A 19,363-nucleotide genomic window follows, 5' to 3' on the forward strand; every position below is an offset into this window, starting at 1 on the left:
CCTGAGAGTGTGCATTTTAGGTGGTGCTGATGCTGCTGGTCTTGGGAGGACATTTTATGGATGGCTTGTTGAGCTGACAGGCAGAGTCCTGCAATCTACAGAGCTCTGGAAAGGTCCCTTCCTGAATAGGCTGGATTCATTTATTAAAGGCCACTTTTATAAGACTTTGGTTCTTGTCATTTTAATTTAAAGGAATTTAAACAAGAGATACACAGCAAAGAGATGCAGCATAGAGTAACTGATTGCAAAGGAAATAGGGTATTTTGAAAGTTAAGTGCGGAATAGACAGGACATCCCTGGAGCAAGGATTCAGGGCTGGCTGCTCCTATGGATGAGACAGCAAAGACCTGCTGTCTTTATGGGAGTCTCGGATGACTACACCTAGTGGGGTGGGACGAGGTGTTACTAGTAAGCACGTTCTGGGTGGTCCTCTGGGCGCACAGGTGCAGTAGCTGTGCACACGTCTCATTAACATCTTTAGTCTCCACCCAGGGGTGTGTTTTTTACTATCATAACAAGCAAAGTGTCAGTGTGTGGATGGGTAAGATCAAAGTGTACAGGCTCTCAGAAATTCCTTACTGGAGATGGCTTTGCTTGAATGAACTCAATTCCAGTGTGAACGTTGAGGCTTATTTTGTTCACTGTATAGTCACCACACGTGCAGCATCCTAAGGACGTGGTCATTTCCTTGACTGCCTATCCTGCCTCACCCAGGTCCCTTTTGGAGTAGCATTCTTTGAGGCAGGGGCCTAGAATCCACCATAAAATGTACGTAGACTCCCCTTTCATTCAAGAAGTGGAGGTAGGCATGGGTGGTGGTTCTCTCTTTTGGTGATTGGGTTCAACCGTCTTCACCAGATGTAGAAACTGTTTTGATGGTACTACCTGCCCATTTAATTTCAATCATGGTGCTCTATGATCCATTAGTGACTTCTAAAGTTTCTTTAGAGCTTCATTTTCTAATTTGGCTACATGTTGGAGTCACTTGAGGAGTTTTTAATTTTTTTAAAAAAAAAAGCAATGCCTGGGGTCCAGCTCTAAGATAATGATGTGATTGGCTGAGGATGTGGCCCCTGTGTTGGGAGTTTATAAAACTCCCCAGGTGATCTAACATGTCGCTGAGTCTGGCAGGCTGATTTTCTGATTGCCTGGACACTGCAATTCCTGTCCTCTCACGGGGATGAGTGAGTTCATTTCCATGGCAGGATCATGCACCTCTGTTCCCAGTCTAAAGACGGTAGACTCAGTCAGGCGCAGCGGCTCCTGCCTGTAATCCCAGCACTTTGGGAGGCCGGGACGGGTGGATCACGAGGTCAAGAGATCGAGACCATCCTGGCCAACATGGTGAAACCCCGTTTCTACTAAAAATACAAAAACTAGCCAGGTGTGGTGGTGTGCACCTGTAGTCCCAGCTATGCAGGAGGCTGAGGAAGGAGAATCGCTTGAACCCGGGAGGTGGAGGTTGCAGTGAAACGAGATCACACTGCTGTACTCCAGCCTGATAACAGAGCAAGACTCTGTCAAAAAAAAAAATAATAATAATAAGAAAAGAAGAAGGTAGACTGCACTGACCAACCCTGGATGGGTGTCTCTCCTGCCATATCTGGCTGCGTGAACCACTCCAGGGACTGCCCCTCACAGGGCCTGCCCCTCATGGCTAAGGGCGCACCTGACCTCGGGCTGCCTTCACACTGCTGCTCCTCAGGCACCTATGTGCTCTGGTGGATGCTCCAAGCCAAGGTACCCACTGCAACCCCAAAAAGCCACGTGCTATAAATGACTTTGAGTTGAATTTAGAAGGTGCCTTTTTTGGCAGAGAAACAACAATGTAGCACCGCCTAATCCTCCCAAGCTGGAGCTAAATCTGCACCAGCCAACCTGGCCCACCTGGTGGCTTTTCAGACTCGGACCTTGCTGATGGGACATCAGGTGGGGAGGGAGGCTGTGGCACAGCCATGGGAAGAAGGGGGAAGACAGCAACTCCCTCAGCATGATTCCTGGGATGGTGGAGGCTGGGTGGGTCAACATGGTTGGAGTTGATTCTAGCTTTCTGGCTTCCCAGAAAAAGGAGCTGGGAAGCTGAGCTCAAGCAAGTCTCCTGCCTCAGCCTCCCAAGTAGCTGGGACTACAGGTGTGTGCCACCACACCCAGCTAATTTTTAAATTATTTATAGAGTCAGGGTCTCACTATGTTGCCCGGGTGGATCTCCAACTCCTGGGCTTGAGCAATCCTCCTCCCTCAACCTCCCAGAGTGCTGGGATTACAGGTGTGAGTTACCGTGTGTGTTCACGGTGCCTGGCCCAGGTTCCTTTTCTGCCAGCTTAGAAGGGCAGCCCCGTGACTGAATGTAATTCTGAGGATGACTCCACAGTTAGATCCTTGTTGCAGTGTATCCCACCTGAAACGCTGCACATCTGAACTGGGACTGTTAACACCCGTGCCAATACAGTGTGGGGTGCCAGGAAGTGTCTGCTGGTATTTGCGGGGGGAAAAAATCTATTTTGTTCACCTACTGTATCAAAGGGAAATCTTGGGGAGAACAGTAGTACTTTTTTTTAATCAGGTGTGAAAACAAGTTACAGATCGTCCAAAAAAAAAAAAATAGAGAAGACAGTAGGGTGATTTCTTAGAAAACCAGAGGGATTTGGGGTCTCGGCCTTCGGGCTCCATCCAGCGCCATCGGCCTGACGCTGCAGCCAAGGCAGACATGGATGGGCTCCTTCTTCGCAGACAGCGTTGGACCAGGCCCGGGCTCTAGGCGCAGCCTCCGGCCCAGGCTGGAGGGTTCAGGGCGGAGGCCTGGGGGGACCCGGCCCCTCACTGGCTCCCCTCGCGCCTGCAGCCGCAGGGCCGGAGGCAGCCACGGCGCTCAGCCGGAATGGCATGATCTCGAAGCCCCATTTCCACAAGGACTGCAGCGGCGCCTGGCCACGTGGTTCCACCAGCCGGCCCGGATGACCCGCAGGCGCCAGGCGGGGCAAGCCAAGGCGCGCAGCCTCGCCCCGCCCCGCCCGGATCCGGCGCAACGTGCGCTGCTACCACGCGAAGGTGCGCACGGCCGCGGCTGCCGCCTGCAGGAGCTCAGGGTAGCCGGCATGCACAAGAAGCTGGCCCGGACCACCGGCCTTTCTGTGGATCGGAGGAGGCGGAGTCCCTGCAGGCCAACACGCAGCGGCTGAAGGAGCCCCGCTCCAAACTCATCCGCTTGCCCAGGAAGCCCTCGGCGCCCAAGAAGGGAGACAGTTCTGCTGAAGAACTGAAACAGGCCACTCAGCTGAGAGGGCCGGTCATGCCCGTCCCGAATGCCTATAAGGAGAAAGCTCGAGTCATCACTGAGGAGGAGAATGTCGAAGCCTTCGCTAATCTCCGCCTGGCGCGTGCCAACGCCCGGCTCTTCGGCATCCCGGCGAAAAGAGCCAAGGAAGCTGCAGAACAAGATGTTGAAAAGAAAAAATAAAGCCCTCCTGGGGACTTGCAATCAGTCAGCAGTTATGCTGGGTCTCCACGTGATGTATTTCCCGGGAGCAACTGGGCCTGGGATGGGGCTTCCTGACTGTGACTTCCTGGCAGGGGGTTTGGGGTTTTCTTGAAAGACAGTCCAAGCCCTGGATTATGCCTTCCTTTCGTGTTAAAGCACTGTCGTTTTTGTTTTGTGTTGTTTTGTTTTTTTAAGAAAGAAAAAGAAAAGTAGAGGGATTTGCCCCGCACGGTGGCTCACGCCTGTAATCCTATCACTTTGGGAGGCCGAGGCGGGTGGATTGCCTGAGCTCAGGATGTTCAAGACCAGCCTGGGCAACACAGTGAAACCCTCCCTGTCTCTACTAAAATACACAAATTAGCCGGCCGTGGCGGCCGGCGCCTGTAATCCCGGCTCCTCGGGAGGCTGAGGCAGGAGAATGGCATAAACCTGGGAGATGGAGCTTGCAGTGACCCAAGGTCGCACCACTGCACTCCAGCCTGGGCGACAGAGCAAGACTCTGTCTCAAATTAATTAATTAATTAATTAATTAAAATGAACGTGGAGGGATTCCGTGTGGGTGAGTATGCGTCAAGTTGGTTTGGCACAGGAGCTTTCTAGCCATTCCTTATCTGTTTAGAAGTGGCTAATCCACCCACCGCCAGGATGGCTCATCCAACTATGGAACCATTTACCCTTATGGTGCACAACTGTACTGTCCAATCATCTCCAGGTGCCAAGTATGTCCTCTCATTTCATTCTCAATACAGTAACGAGCGGAGGGCCGGGACCATTTCAAAGACAAAACGTGGACACCGTTTTTACACACAACGATGTTTGCACAAAATGATGGAAATAACTTGGTTTTCACAATTATCCAAACCTAAATAGAAACAAGCATAAATCTCAACTCAAGCCTGCCAAGTCCTATCCTGTAGGCACATGTGAAACGTGAAAACTTGACCCGTTGTACTAGTAGGTGGAGCTACCGCTATGTGAGTCGTTGAATTGGTCTGACAGGTAGAGTTGGGTTGACATTGCCGACTCCTAAAATTAGAATCTAGACATTGCAGGTACGTCACTCACAGCTCCAGCGAATGCCTCTGCCTTCATAGAGTAGCTTTCTGACTTCTGTTTAACATTTTCTCAGAAGATACCTTGAAAATAGCCCATAGAGCCGAATGCGGTAGCTCATGCCTATAATCTCAGCACTCTGAGAAGCTGAGGTAAGTGGGTAGCTTGGGCTCAGGAGTTAAAGACCAGCCTGGGCAACATGATGAAACCCCGTCTCTACAAAAACATAAAAAAAAAAAAAAAAAAAAAAAAAAAGGCCAGGCGCAGTGGCTCACGCCTGTAATCCCAGCACTTTGGGAGGCCAAGGCAGGCGGATCACGAGGTCAGCAGTTCGAGACCAGCCTGGCCGATATGGTGAGCCCTGTTTCTACTAAAAATTCAAAAAGTAGCTGGGCATGGTGGCACGTGACTGTAATCCCAGCCACTCAGGAGGCTGAAGCAGGAGAATCGCTTGAACCCAGAAGGTGGAGGATGCAGTGAGCTGAGATCGTGCCATTGCACTCCAGCCTGGGCAGCAGGGCAAGACTCCTGTCTCAAAAAAAAAGAAAAAGAAAAAAAAATTCTACTATATTAGCAATTTTCAGACATGCAATACATTGCTAATGGCTGCAGTCTCTATGTTGTACAATAGATTTCTTAAACACTTTTCCTGTCTAACTGAAATTTTGTATCCTTTGACCAATATCTCTGCTATTTCCCCTGTCTCCTGCCTCCCTCAGCCTAGGTTACCAGAGGCTTGAGAGTTCTAGGCTGAGGACCTGATTTAGAGATCCTCAGTTGGAGAAAGTTTTATGACACCACATACAGCCTGATGCCAGGAGCACCCACCTCAAGCTAGAGGTATGGGTCTTATGTATCCGCACGGAAACAGACTCATACTCTAGGGTTAGCTGTCTATTGGACCAGAAACCTCTTAAAGGTAAGGACTGTACTCTGTACCTCTTTTTATCTTTTTTTTTTTTTCCTGAGACAGTCTCGCTCTGTCCCCCAGGCTGGAGTGCAACCTCTGCCTCCTGGCTTCAAGTGATTCTCCTGCCTCAGCCTCCTGAGTATCTGGGATTACATGTGTGTGTCACCACACCCAGCTAAGTTTTGTATTTTTAGTAGAGATAGGGTTTCACCATGTTGAGCAGGCTGGTCTCGAACTCCTGACCTCATGATCCACCCGCCTTGGCCTCCCAAAGTGCTGGGATTACAAGCGTGAGCCACCACACCCAGCCTAGCCTCTTTTTATCTTAAACTCCCATTATGATTGGTAAGCTGAACTTCAATTAAGCAGATAATACGGAAAACTCAGATAACCTGGCCCCACTCTTCTTTTCCTGCCTCAGCATTGGTTCTTTATTCTGCAAGTTTCATGAGAACAGAGACTTTGTCCTACTAATTTTTTCATACTTTTTTCTTTTTTATCTTTCTCTTTATTCTGACATATTATGGCATTAAATACATTTCTTTTTTTTCTTCTTCTTTTTTTTTTTGAGATGGAGTCTCACTCTGTCGCCCAGGCTGGAGTGCAATGACGTGATCTTGGCTCACTGCAAGCTCCCCTTCCCGGGTTCAATCGATTCTCCTGCCTCAGCCTCCCAAGTAGTTGGGATTACAGGCGTGAGCCACCGCGCCCGGCCGCACTGGGCTTTTTTGAGGTTGCAGTGGGTATCTTGTTTTCATTGTCAGTCAGGACAGCAGATAAATCAAGCTGTGCTGTCCACTGAGTTTCCCTGTGAACCTAAAACAGCTCTGAAAAAGAAAGTCTAGAGCCAGGCGTGCTGGCTCACACCACACCAGCCTGGGCAACAAAAAATCCCATCACTACAAAAAAATTTCAAAAAATTTGAATATCATAATTATAATAAAGTCTAATAAAACCTATACAGGGCACAGCGGCTCATGCCTGTAATGCCAGCACTTAAGGAGGCTGAGGCAGGTGGATCACCTGTACTCAGAAGTTCAAGACCACCCTGGGCAACAAGGCAAATCTTCATCTCCACAAAAAACACGAAAAGTAGCCGAAGTGGTGGTACGATCCTGCAGTCCCAGCTACTTGGGAGGCTTAGATGGGAGGATTGCTTGAGCCTGGAAGGTCATGGCTGCAGTGGGCGATGATCCTGCTACTACAATCCAGCCTGGTTGACAGAGGGAGATCCCATCTCAAAAAAAAGAATAGAAAAAAAAAGAAAACTGTTTAGGATACCCAATAAAAGCTGAGTTTGAGAAAAATAATGAATAATTTAGAACATGGTGATACTAAAAATAATGTTTTATCTGAAACCCACATTTCCCCTGGCATATTGTGTATTTAATCTGGACACCCTCCTTGGACAATTGTACTTTACAGCAAAACAGTGGGTAACAGCATGTCAATCAGGAGACTCCGTTTTTTGTTACAAAATATTGAAAACTAATAAGATGTTTGTTTATTGAAAGAACAGCAACACAAACCAAAATAAACCTATAACAATAGACATAACGACGCCGGGCGCGGTGGCTCAAGCCTGTAATCCCAGAACTTTGGGAGGCCGAGACGGGCGGATCACGAGGTCAGGAGATCGAGACCATCCTGGCTAACATGGTGAAACCCCGTCTCTACTAAAAAATACAAAAAACTAGCCGGGCGACGTGGCGGGCGCCTGCAGTCCCAGTTACATGGGAGGCTGAGGCAGGAGAATGGTGTAAACCTGGGAGGCGGAGCTCCGGAGTGGGTGCGCTGGTGCTCCTTCAGATTCGCCTTGTAGGTGAAAACTTTCTTGCAGTCTTTACATTCGAAGGGCTTCTCCCCTGTGTGGCTTCTCCTGTGACACTTCAGGTAGGACTTCTGGGTGAACTGCTTCTGGCAGACGTCACACGTGTAGGGCCTCTCGCCGGTGTGGGTTCGCTGGTGAAATTGCAGGCCTATGCGCTGCATGAAACGATTCCCACAGAGATTATATTGAAACCGTCTCTCTCCTGTGTGTGATCTCTTGTGGACGGCTAGCTTGCCGCGATACTTAAACCTCTTACTGCACACCTCACACGCAAAGGGCAGCAGTTCCTTAACTCCTTGGCCATCGGGGTGACTGGCTGGGCCCGCAGGGCCCGGGGAATGAAGTGGATTGATCTCAGCTTGTCCCGGGGATTCTCTGTTGCCCACAGGTGTGGCTTCTCCTTGAGGTTCTTCTTGGGAAATGGAGGTGACGTCTGGTTTGCTTCCTTTGGGGCCTCTGAGATTCGGAGCCTCTCCACTGTTCCTGCTGTGAGTCGAAGCTTCTGTCTCCACAACGCAGGCAGAAGGTGTGTCGGCATCCACATTTTCCACAGAGGCTCTTTTTTGGGGTTCCTGCCCCTCCTTTGCACTCACCAGATCTGCTGGAAGAAGGGATTCCACACACAACAGTTAATAAAGCGCATTTTCAATACACCAAACTCGTTGCAACCAAACACTGACCTTGTCTGAGAACTTCCCCTCAAGCTCAAGCCTAAGACATTGGACTGTAGGTCTCTAGAGAGTGGGGGTGGAGAGGCTTTGGCAGCTGAGTGCCAACTCCCCAGACATGATAATGCTGGGACCCCACTCCTGCACGCCAGAAGAGAGGGGCTATCTCCACACAGGTCTAAGTCTTCATACTTACTGGGACCGTTTGGAAGCTGAGGCTCTGAGGATGTAACTCCTGGGTTTTCCTCCCTGTCTTCCTCCAGGTCCTTCTCCAAGGTCGGCTTGGGGCTCAGAGCCTTTGGGTCACCTTTCATGACAATGGTCTCTGGCAGCAGGAAGTCCTCTTCCTGACAATGAAAAACCAAGGGCAATGACTCCGTGTCTAAACTGGGGGAAGTTTAGGCATCTCTGCCTTTTCCTGATGGAATGCACCAACATTCAAAACCACCACACCAATGACACAGGTGTGGTGGTTTTCACTCTTTGGTTCTCTGAGCATATTTCTTCCCGCCGTGCCAACATCTCCCTGCCCCTGAGGCTGGAAGGAGCATGACTCTAGGTGGAGGCCCCTCACCCCTGGCACCATTGGCATTGGGGCTGCATCACCCTCCTGGAGGGGGCGCTCCTGTGCAGAGCAGAGACCCCGCCTCCACCCTCTAGATGCTACTAACACCGCCATCACCTCCTACAATGACACACAAAACATCTCCAGACATGGCCATGTGTCCTGAAAGGCAAAATCACCCCAGTTGAGAAACACTCCTCAAATTAAGAAATTGACAATCTGTAGAAAGTGGGTTCCTTGCTGAATTATTACATTAAACGTCTCTGAGGAAACTGGATGTGGAAGGGACCTTCAGTTCAGTCATCTGTGCCAACTGCCTCCCTCACTTCACTGAGACCATTTCTTACCCCCCACCCTCAATGCTAAAAGCTCTCACAGTGGAGGGAAAAGTAGATGAGGTTTTCCTCTCTGCGATGGTTCAGGAATGAATGTCTGGGGATGTACCATGTCCATGGGGAATGGTTCTAATTTTGTCCTGTTCCAAATCTGTCAATCAGTCCTGCAGCCACAAGACTTCCTCCTGTTCTTTCTCCCACCTCTGCCCAGACACCAAGGCCTCACACACTCACCTGCCTCCTGAACAGTGCAGGGACCCTGGGCAGGGTCTGCAGTTCTCTCCGGAGTGGGTGCGCTGGTGCTCCTTCAGATTCGCCTTGTAGGTGAAAACTTTCTTGCAGTCTTTACATTCGAAGGGCTTCTCCCCTGTGTGGCTTCTCCTGTGACACTTCAGGTAGGACTTCTGGGTGAACTGCTTCTGGCAGACGTCACACGTGTAGGGCCTCTCGCCGGTGTGGGTTCGCTGGTGAAATTGCAGGCCTATGCGCTGCATGAAACGATTCCCACAGAGATTATATTGAAACCGTCTCTCTCCTGTGTGTGATCTCTTGTGGACGGCTAGCTTGCCGCGATACTTAAACCTCTTACTGCACACCTCACACGCAAAGGGCAGCAGTTCCTTAACTCCTTGGCCATCGGGGTGACTGGCTGGGCCCGCAGGGCCCGGGGAATGAAGTGGATTGATCTCAGCTTGTCCCGGGGATTCTCTGTTGCCCACAGGTGTGGCTTCTCCTTGAGGTTCTTCTTGGGAAATGGAGGTGACGTCTGGTTTGCTTCCTTTGGGGCCTCTGAGATTCGGAGCCTCTCCACTGTTCCTGCTGTGAGTCGAAGCTTCTGTCTCCACAACGCAGGCAGAAGGTGTGTCGGCATCCACATTTTCCACAGAGGCTCTTTTTTGGGGTTCCTGCCCCTCCTTTGCACTCACCAGATCTGCTGGAAGAAGGGATTCCACACACAACAGTTAATAAAGCGCATTTTCAATACACCAAACTCGTTGCAACCAAACACTGACCTTGTCTGAGAACTTCCCCTCAAGCTCAAGCCTAAGACATTGGACTGTAGGTCTCTAGAGAGTGGGGTGGAGAGGCTTTGGCAGCTGAGTGCCAACTCCCCAGACATGATAATGCTGGGACCCCACTCCTGCACGCCAGAAGAGAGGGGCTATCTCCACACAGGTCTAAGTCTTCATACTTACTGGGACCGTTTGGAAGCTGAGGCTCTGAGGATGTAACTCCTGGGTTTTCCTCCCTGTCTTCCTCCAGGTCCTTCTCCAAGGTCGGCTTGGGGCTCAGAGCCTTTGGGTCACCTTTCATGACAATGGTCTCTGGCAGCAGGAAGTCCTCTTCCTGACAATGAAAACCAAGGGCAATGACTCCGTGTCTAAACTGGGGAAGTTTAGGCATCTCTGCCTTTTCCTGATGGAATGCACCAACATTCAAAACCACCACACCAATGACACAGGTGTGGTGGTTTTCACTCTTTGGTTCTCTGAGCATATTTCTTCCCGCCGTGCCAACATCTCCCTGCCCCTGAGGCTGGAAGGAGCATGACTCTAGGTGGAGGCCCCTCACCCCTGGCACCATTGGCATTGGGGCTGCATCACCCTCCTGGAGGGGCGCTCCTGTGCAGAGCAGAGACCCCGCCTCCACCCTCTAGATGCTACTAACACCGCCATCACCTCCTACAATGACACACAAAACATCTCCAGACATGGCCATGTGTCCTGAAAGGCAAAATCACCCCAGTTGAGAAACACTCCTCAAATTAAGAAATTGACAATCTGTAGAAAGTGGGTTCCTTGCTGAATTATTACATTAAACGTCTCTGAGGAAACTGGATGTGGAAGGGACCTTCAGTTCAGTCATCTGTGCCAACTGCCTCCCTCACTTCACTGAGACCATTTCTTACCCCCCACCCTCAATGCTAAAAGCTCTCACAGTGGAGGGAAAAGTAGATGAGGTTTTCCTCTCTGCGATGGTTCAGGAATGAATGTCTGGGGATGTACCATGTCCATGGGGAATGGTTCTAATTTTGTCCTGTTCCAAATCTGTCAATCAGTCCTGCAGCCACAAGACTTCCTCCTGTTCTTTCTCCCACCTCTGCCCAGACACCAAGGCCTCACACACTCACCTGCCTCCTGAACAGTGCAGGGACCCTGGGCAGGGTCTGCAGTTCTCGGCAGGCCTGGCCTTCCCCTGGACGCATCTTTTTCACAGAGGAGGCCCACTGGCTGGACACGTCTCTCAGATCATCCCTGGCACTGGCGGGGGCTTCAGCCATCTCAACATCTGAGTCCTGCATAAGATATTCCTTGCCGAGCAAGTTGACCACAGACTGTAGAGGGAAAAGAGACAATCAGACTCACTATGAGAACCTGAAAGTAGCTCTCATATTCCCTGGGTCCTGCCATAATGGTCACACTTGACTGTAATTAATGTTCAAATCTGCCTTCCCGATGCAGAGTCAGCTCTGTGGACACAGCAATCCTGTCTGAATTTTTTCCTCTCTAGACTTCAGCACCTGCCTGGACCTGGAGTTTTCTAGATAAGTACATAAATATGGGTCCTTTAGATGAAAGAGTCTAAACCAAAGAGAAGACAGGGAGAAATATTCCGGGTGAATCCAACTCAATTGGCCGGTGGCAGCTCACTTTTGTGTTGTTAACTTTAGGGGCCTCATATGGGGACCTGGAGGGCCAGATCCCTGGATCTCTGGATACCACCACTTTCCCTGCCCCTCAGGATGGGGACTTCTGGCCCCTTCAGTTCACCCTAATGCCTTCCTTTCCCTACCTTCCATCAGATGTAATATTTTAACCAACATCTTTTCTTTCATGTTGGCCTCACGCCCGTGTGTGGGTCCCTGTATTCCCCTCTGCCTGCTCCATCTCCTAGGACCAGGAATTGGCCATCTCAGGCACAGGCTGATATTTGAATCTTGGGATGATTATTTGTCATGGGGGGTTGTCCTGAGCTTTGGAGAATGCTTAGCAGCATCTCCTGTCCTCCCCCTTGTGACAACCAAAAACTGTCCCCGCACTGCCATGTGCCTGTGATGGGCACACTTCTCTACTTGGAAGGCCCTGACCTTAGAGCAGCCCCTTGGGTCCTCTCCAGTCCAGGTGCACCCTGCAGCCCCCATCCACCTCCCCTTCCTGGAGCCAATTCAGGAGGGTCCCACTCCACCCATTTCTTGGTCTTCCTGTTATTTCGCAGCAGGTCCTCCAGGTCTTTGAGCTCTGGCACGCCGTTCATCATGACTAAGACCTGGGCTCCTGGGGCATGGAGATCATGAACTGCTCCCATTCACCAGCATGTCCACGGATCTGCTCTTTGGTGTGGAGTGTCGGGCCTCAGCCACAGATGGCACAACTCAGTGAGTTTCCTCAGAGCCTGGATGGGGTCCGACTCCTTCGGGCAGGTGAACATCCTGAAGTTCACGTGAGAAATCTCAGGGTCCACATCGTGATTTCCAAGTTGAGTTGCTGGGGATGGCAGGGACTGTGGTGGCTCTGACTCAGGGCTGTTGCAGGGTTCTCCCAGACCGCATAAGGGTGTGCAATTTGCAGCCATATCTACAGGATAATATTTCAGTCAGCCTCTGGGAAAGCTCTTCCAGTAGCTGGTATCTAATTGTGACCTATCTACACAGACCACCCCTGGTTTTTCTCAGTAACAGATTCACTGTTCGTTCAGAAGTCTGCAGGGACAAAAAAGCATGAGCTTATTAGGTGAAGTTTTTACTCTACCCACCCCTCCCTTCCAAATCCCTCATCCCAATCCCAGACCCCATTTCCTCTCTAGCATTGGACTCAGCACCATGGAAATGAATCCACTCTGTTCTTCTTCCAGTGTCTACACCTGACTACATGTTCTGGAGTAAAACCTGAATGCTCCCCTGGATCTGATCTCTGGATCATTGTGCAAAGGCTGAATCGGTTTTCCTGCCCATCGAACAACATTGTTTTTGACTGTAAATCAAATAGGACAGTAATGTGAAGTGCCTAAAATCTGATGCAACAATCATGTCAATTCTTTATGTTTTCTTATCAAGATAAGATCCAAGGCAAATCCTTAGTCATAATTATGCAATAAGACAAATAAAAATAGTTACAATGTAAGATTGTCCCCCAACAAACCTTCTTAACCCCAGAATTATTCGCTCTAGAGAAGGGACAGCACTAAAGAATCCTATGAGGATCAAGCACCTACACAGATATTTTGTTATTTTGGTAAAATGCACATTCATAAATTTCCTCATATTTATCTTTTTCAGGTGCACAATTTCATGGGACTAAGACATGCACCATGCTGTGCAACCATCACCACTGTCTAGTTCCAGAATTATCTCATCACCCCAAAACAAACCCCATCCCCATCAGTGATCACCCCCTGCCTACCCACCCCAGCCCCTGGAAATCACTTATCTACCTTCTCTCTCTAAGAGTTTCTCTATTCTTAGGCTCATCCCAGAACACAGATTTAAAGTCTAGTGCTCCTTGATATTTTAAAGAAGTGGGTTCATACAATAATAAGGTTTTTCAAAGTTAATTGCTAAACCTAGCTTTATTAGGCAGGAACCACTGAGTGATACTATCCAGGCATCAATTATGTCCAAGTTCAACAGCTATGAGAACACAGCCCTGCTGTCCTAGCCACAGGTGGGGGAAGCAACCTGAAGTTCTGCAGAGAGGAGAAAAAACTGCCAGGAGGGTCTCAGGAAAGGTCACCAGTAGCCTGGAGGACGAATACCCCACACTTCCTGGAAGGAGTCTGAGCAGGTGCAGAACAGAGAGACAGGGAGACAATCGGCAGAGCCGGGGGACAACCCAGAGGAGGAGGCAATATTTACACACCACACATCTCACAAGAGGCTCCTGTGCAAAACATTAGCAACTCAAACGACTCCAAAGCGAGAAAACACATAACCCACTAGAAGGAGGGCAAGGCGCCTGTGCGGACGTCTCAGATGAAGACATGTGAATGACCAGCAGGTCTAGGAAAAGGTGCTCATCGTCACTCATCTTCAGGGACATGCAAATCCAAACCACAAGGCTCCCCTCACGCCTGCTAGAGTGGCTGTTCCCAAAAAGACACATGGAGCGAGTGTTGGTAACGATTTGGAAGAAAGGGATCCTCTGCGCCCTGTGTTGGGATGTAAATTAGACCAGCCGATGTGGGAGACAGTATAGAAGCTCCTCAGAAAATTAAAAGTGCAACCACTGCATGATCTGGCAATCCCGCTCCTGGGCATGTACACAGAGGAAGGGGAATCAGGACGTGGACTCCAAAACAGTGAAACTCTGGAGGGGCAGAGGAAGGGAAGGTTGAAAAACTACCCATTGGTTGCTAGCCTCACGTCCTGCGTGACGGGATCAGTCATACCCCAAACCTCAGCATCACTCAATATACTCATGTAACATATCTGCACAGGTACGCCCCAAATTTAAAATAAAACTTGAAATTACAAAATAATTTTAAAAATAAAAGAAGTAAGTAACATAAACAATAATTAAAAACCCAGTGGACTCAAGTGTGAGCGCAGTGGCTCACACCTGTAATCCCAGCACTTTGGGAGACCAAGGCAGGTGGATCACTTGAGGTCGGGAGTTCAAGACCAGCCTGACCAACATAGAGAAACCCCATCTCTACTAAAAATATAAAATTAGCCGGGTGTGGTGGCACATGCCTGTATTCCCAACTACTCGGGAGGCTGAGGCAGGAGAATCGCTTCAACCCAGGAAGCGGTGGTTGTGGTAAGCAGAGATCGAGCCATTGCACTCCAGCCTGGGCAACAAGAGCAAAACTCTGTCTCCCAAAAAAATAAAAAATAAAAAAAATAAAATAAATAAATAAAAAAAAAAAAACAACCCAGTGGACTCATAGTAGCAGTGAGTAGAATGGTGGTTAACAGGGCCGGGGTGGGGGTTGGGGAGATATAGGTCTGAGGGTATGAATTTGAGTTGAAGAAAGCAATTCAAGAAAGCAATTGTTCACCATGGTGACTTCAGTTCATAACAATTTATTGTATAATTGGAAATCGCTAAAAGAGTAGATGAAAAGGCAGCCGGAAATTCTGGAATTAAAAGTGGTTTTGCCACGGGGCACCTGCTGCTGCTCAGGAGGCTGAGGAGGGAGGATCACTCGAGCCCAGGAGTTTGAAAACCACCTGGGCAACATAGTGAAAGCCCGTCTCTAAAAAAAGGGGGCTTCATGTTCCTAGAAACCACTTTGTATTCACTGTCAGTTCATTTCCCATTAAAACAAGCAATGGGACATGGGAAAAAATAAAGGCAGGTACGCAGGTTAATATTCAATTCTGGGAGTATATAGCAAGGTGTCCGGGCAAATGCCTGGGAAAATGAACCCAAATCTTTCTGAAACCAAGGCCCCAACCCAAATCTTTCTGAAACCAACCCCCCAACCCAAGTCTTTCTGAAACCAACCCCCGCAGGCCAACTCCAAAACCCCACAGACATCCCACTGGGCACTTACCTCTGTCTCAGCTTCTGTCTCCAACTTCCTCTCTTCTGGGATATGCTCTCCAACTGGTCTGGAGCTGAACTGTGTCTATTTATAGAGAACCCGCGGGACTCCAGGCCTCTCTTCCAGTCCCCTGGGCCCCCACATGATTGGGTTAGGGCCATAGAATCCATTGAAGGTGATCAGCGTTGATTACATTTCTCATTGAAACCCCACCCACAGGAAATTAATGTATTAAAATGCCTACCATACAAATAACATAAGTTTTCCCGCTCTACTGAATTGCATTTCATATTTCTGAAATATTTGGAGGCTTCAGGGACTATAGATCTGCAAGTTTTAAGCACTTTTGGGTCCCCTCATGGCACAAACAGTGATATCCTAATGAGTAAAGGATGTGTTAAGAGTGGGTTGAATAATATCAAACCAGTGATTTGCTCTAGTTTGAGGAAAGCTTTCACAGGTGAATGTCAAGATATTGAAGAAAATAGACAGTCATTGTTGATACATAATGAATAGTAGTGATAATTTTTTACTTTTCAAAATCTGGGAATTGACATGGGAAAGCTGTGCTTGAACCAGGCTAAATCACTGCTTTGATTGGCTATCTAAGGGTAGCCAACCTACCCTTAGGTAAAAACAGTGGGAACCAGAGAAAGGCACATGGTGTCCTCTCTGCGTTCACTTTAGGATGGTAGGAGCTGGTTTATGGACACACAGAGGGCTCCCTAGTTCTCAACCCCCTCAGTGAGGCCTCTCAAGCAAGAAAAGCCTTAATGGTGGGTGTGAATTTTACTGTATGGACCATGGAGTCCATGTGGAATGACAATTAAGTACACTTTATACTGATTCTGGTTTCAATCCTTGGGAAATCTTAAGCCACTGAATTCTGGAAACTTCCAACTCCCTGTGACTAGAACCAGGGAATTATTACCTTCCTGATGAGTTGTTTTGAAGATGAAATAAGACTATCTTGGCTGGAGGTGGGGGCTCATGCCTGTAATCCCAGCACTTTGGGATGCCACGGTGGGTGGATCACAAGGTCAGGAGTTCGAGACCAGCCTGACCAACATGGAGAAACCCCATCTCTACTAAAAATACAAAATTAACCAGGCATGGTGGCACATGCCTGTAATCCCAGCTACTCGGGAGGCTGAGGCAGGAGAATCACTTGAATCCAGGAGGCGGAGGTTACGGTGAGCCAAGATCTCACCATTGCACTACAGCCTGAGCAACAAGAGTGAACTCCGTCTCAAAAGCAAAAAAATAAATAAATAAATAAATAAAACAAAACAAAACAAAAAAAGATTATGTCAGTAAAGTGCCCAATACGAGGTCATTTTGCCAAAAAGTTCTGACACTTATTTCCTGATGCATTTTCTCATACTTTGTGATTTTTCCTTGTTAATAATTTTTTTCCTTGTTAATAATTGAGGTGTTAATAGTGAGTCAGAGTTCAGAATGGAGTGATTAAGGGGAATGAACTAGAATCTGCCTAAAGCTACCATCTACCTACCCAATTCCCTCCAATCTTCTCTTCTAGAAACATGTCATGTTCCCATGAAGAATGTGTTTGGCATTTTGGTAGGGATTGTGACGGATCTGTAGATCTCTGTTAATAGTGTGGTCATTTTCACAATATGAATTCTTCCAATTTACAAACATGGAATATCTTTCCATTTTTGTGCCCTCTTCATTTCCTCTCATCAATATTTTATAGTTTTTCTGGTAGTGATCTCCTACCCCTGTGGGTGAATTTGTTTATTTGTTTATTTATTTATTTATTTATTTATTTATTTATTTTTAGAGCCAAGATCTCACTGTGTCACCTTGGCTGGGTGCAATGGAAAACTCAGATCTCACTGCAACCTCGAACTCCTGGGCTCAAGAGATCTTCCTGCTCCAGCCTCCTGAGTATCTGGAGTTACAGGCAAGCACCACCATACTTAGTTAATTAACAAAGATTTTTTGTAAAGATGGCAGTATCGCTACGTTGCCCAGGCTGCTCTCCAACTCCTGGTCTCTATCCGTCCTTGGGGACTAAGGTCACCATGCTGATGTTTACATATCCCTATACATAGTGTAATTATCACTACAATCAAGCTGATTAATGTATTCATCAACTCACATAGTGACTATTTTCTTTTCATTATTTATTTATTTCCTTAATTCCTGGGTCAAGCAATCCTCTTGCCAGAGGTTGCAGTGAACCAAGATCGCTCCACTACACTCCAGCCTGGGCGACGGAATGAGACTCCATCTCAAAGAAAAAAAAAAAAAGCTATCAAAAGAAAGCCAGATGTGGCTCATGTCTGTAGTCTTACCTGCTAGGGAGGCAGAAGCAGGATCGTTTGAGCCCAGTAATTGATAAATAAATGCATAAATGATAAAAAGGAAAGAACATGGTATCTATGTGAGATGATGGAGATGTTAACTAACTTGGTCCTGGCGACTGCATCACAATGTATACCTGTTTCCAAACTTCAGCTTGGTGTCCTTCGTTAATAATAATGTGTTGGGAAAATCTAAGCCAGAGCAAGGAACAAAGGGCATCCAAATTCAGAAGGAGGAAGTCGAATTGTCTCTCTTTGCCAATAACATGATGTCATCTATAAAAACCCCTGAAACCTCCAGCAGTAAAACTCTTAGAATTGATAAACCAATTCCGTAAAGTGGCCAGATACTAAGTCGATATGCAAAAATCAGTAGTGTTTTATACACCAACAACGAACTAGGGGCAAAAAGAAAATCAAGAAAGCAATCTCATTTACAAGAGCAAAAGACACCCCCAAAAACCTGGAAATAAATTTAACCAAGGAGGCGAACGATTTCCACAAGGAAAACTATTAAACGCTAATGAAAAATATTAAAGCGGACCCCAGAAAATGGGAAGACATGTTCATAGGGTGGAAGAATCAATATTGTGAAAAAGACCATACTATTAATAGACATCTACAGATTCAATGCGATCCCTACCAAAATACAAACAATGTTCTTCACAGAAGCACATTGTGAGTTTCCGGAGGGGAGAATTCAGGGGAATTGCATAGGCAGATGGTGGTTTAGGCAGCTCCCAGTGAATTCCAGGGAAAAATTCCATTCTTAACTCTAACTCATTGTCAACACCTCAGTGGTTAAGAAGGAAAAATATCATCAAGTATGAGAAAATGCACCAGAAGATAATTGTTACAACTGTTTGGCAAAATGACCTTGTATTGAGCACTTTACTGACCCAGTCTCATTGCATCTTCGAAACAAATCAGGAAGGTTCTATTCACAAGAAGTTTGAAGTTCCCAGAGTTAAGCGGCTTAAGATTTTCCAAGGATTTAATCCAGAATTAGTGTAAAATTGACAGCCCTCCATTTTATCCTAAAGGTTAGATGAGGTTTCCTCTGAAGTTAAAATGAATGAGTCACTACTTGAATGGATTAGTGTCATCCAATGGATGGTGCAAACTTCCCAAATTGTAATCTAATCTTGCCTAGCATTTAATTATCATTCCACATTAACTCCATGATCCATACAGTAAAATTCACACCCACCCATTAAGGCTTTCGGTGCTTGAGAGCCCTTACTGAGGGGCTGAGAACTAGGGAACCTGTAGGACCCTCCGTGTATCTATAAACCACCCTCATACCATCCTGGAATGAATGCAGAGAGGAGACCATGTGCCTTTCTCTGGTTCCCACTGTTTTTATACAAGGCTGATAGCAAATCAGTGATTTCGTCCAGTTTAAACAAAGCTTTCACATGTCAATTCCAAGATTTTGAAAAAAAGAAAAAAGTAAAAAATTATCGCAAATATTCATTACGTATCAACAATGAGTGTCCACTATTTTCAATATCTTGCAATTCGCATGTGAAAGCTTCTCTCAAATGAGATTAAAAATGAGATTAAATCACTGATTTGATATTAATCAACCAACTCTATTTTGAATTTTTCTTTCTTTTTTCTTTTTTTTTCCATTTTGTTTTAATAAGCTAATTCCACCAGCTCTTAACATGTTCTTTACTTGTTAGGATATTACTGTCTGTGGCA

At 47.4% G+C, this 19,363-nt stretch overlaps 1 protein-coding gene and 1 pseudogene across 1 annotated transcript; one reads left to right on the forward strand and one right to left on the reverse strand.

Moving 5' to 3' along the window:
* The first annotated feature begins 1,581 nt into the window (after positions 1–1,581).
* LOC108524314 (60S ribosomal protein L13-like) lies at positions 1,582–3,457 on the forward strand (annotated as a pseudogene).
* A 1,847-nt stretch (positions 3,458–5,304) lies between these two features.
* Positions 5,305–12,413, reverse strand: LOC108524315 (putative zinc finger and SCAN domain-containing protein 5C). The gene is given in 9 exon segments (XM_017865354.1): positions 5,305–5,425; positions 7,207–7,873; positions 8,137–8,327; positions 9,075–9,774; positions 10,037–10,187; positions 10,972–11,175; positions 12,027–12,112; positions 12,115–12,184; positions 12,186–12,413. Coding segments are annotated over 9 exon segments (2,418 nt in total).
* Between the last annotated feature and the right edge of the window lie 6,950 nt (positions 12,414–19,363).

The sequence above is a fragment of the Rhinopithecus bieti genome, unplaced genomic scaffold (genome assembly GCF_001698545.2).
Source record: "Rhinopithecus bieti isolate Rb0 unplaced genomic scaffold, ASM169854v2 scaffold_81780, whole genome shotgun sequence".
In the NCBI taxonomy this organism is placed as follows: domain Eukaryota; kingdom Metazoa; phylum Chordata; class Mammalia; order Primates; family Cercopithecidae; genus Rhinopithecus; species Rhinopithecus bieti.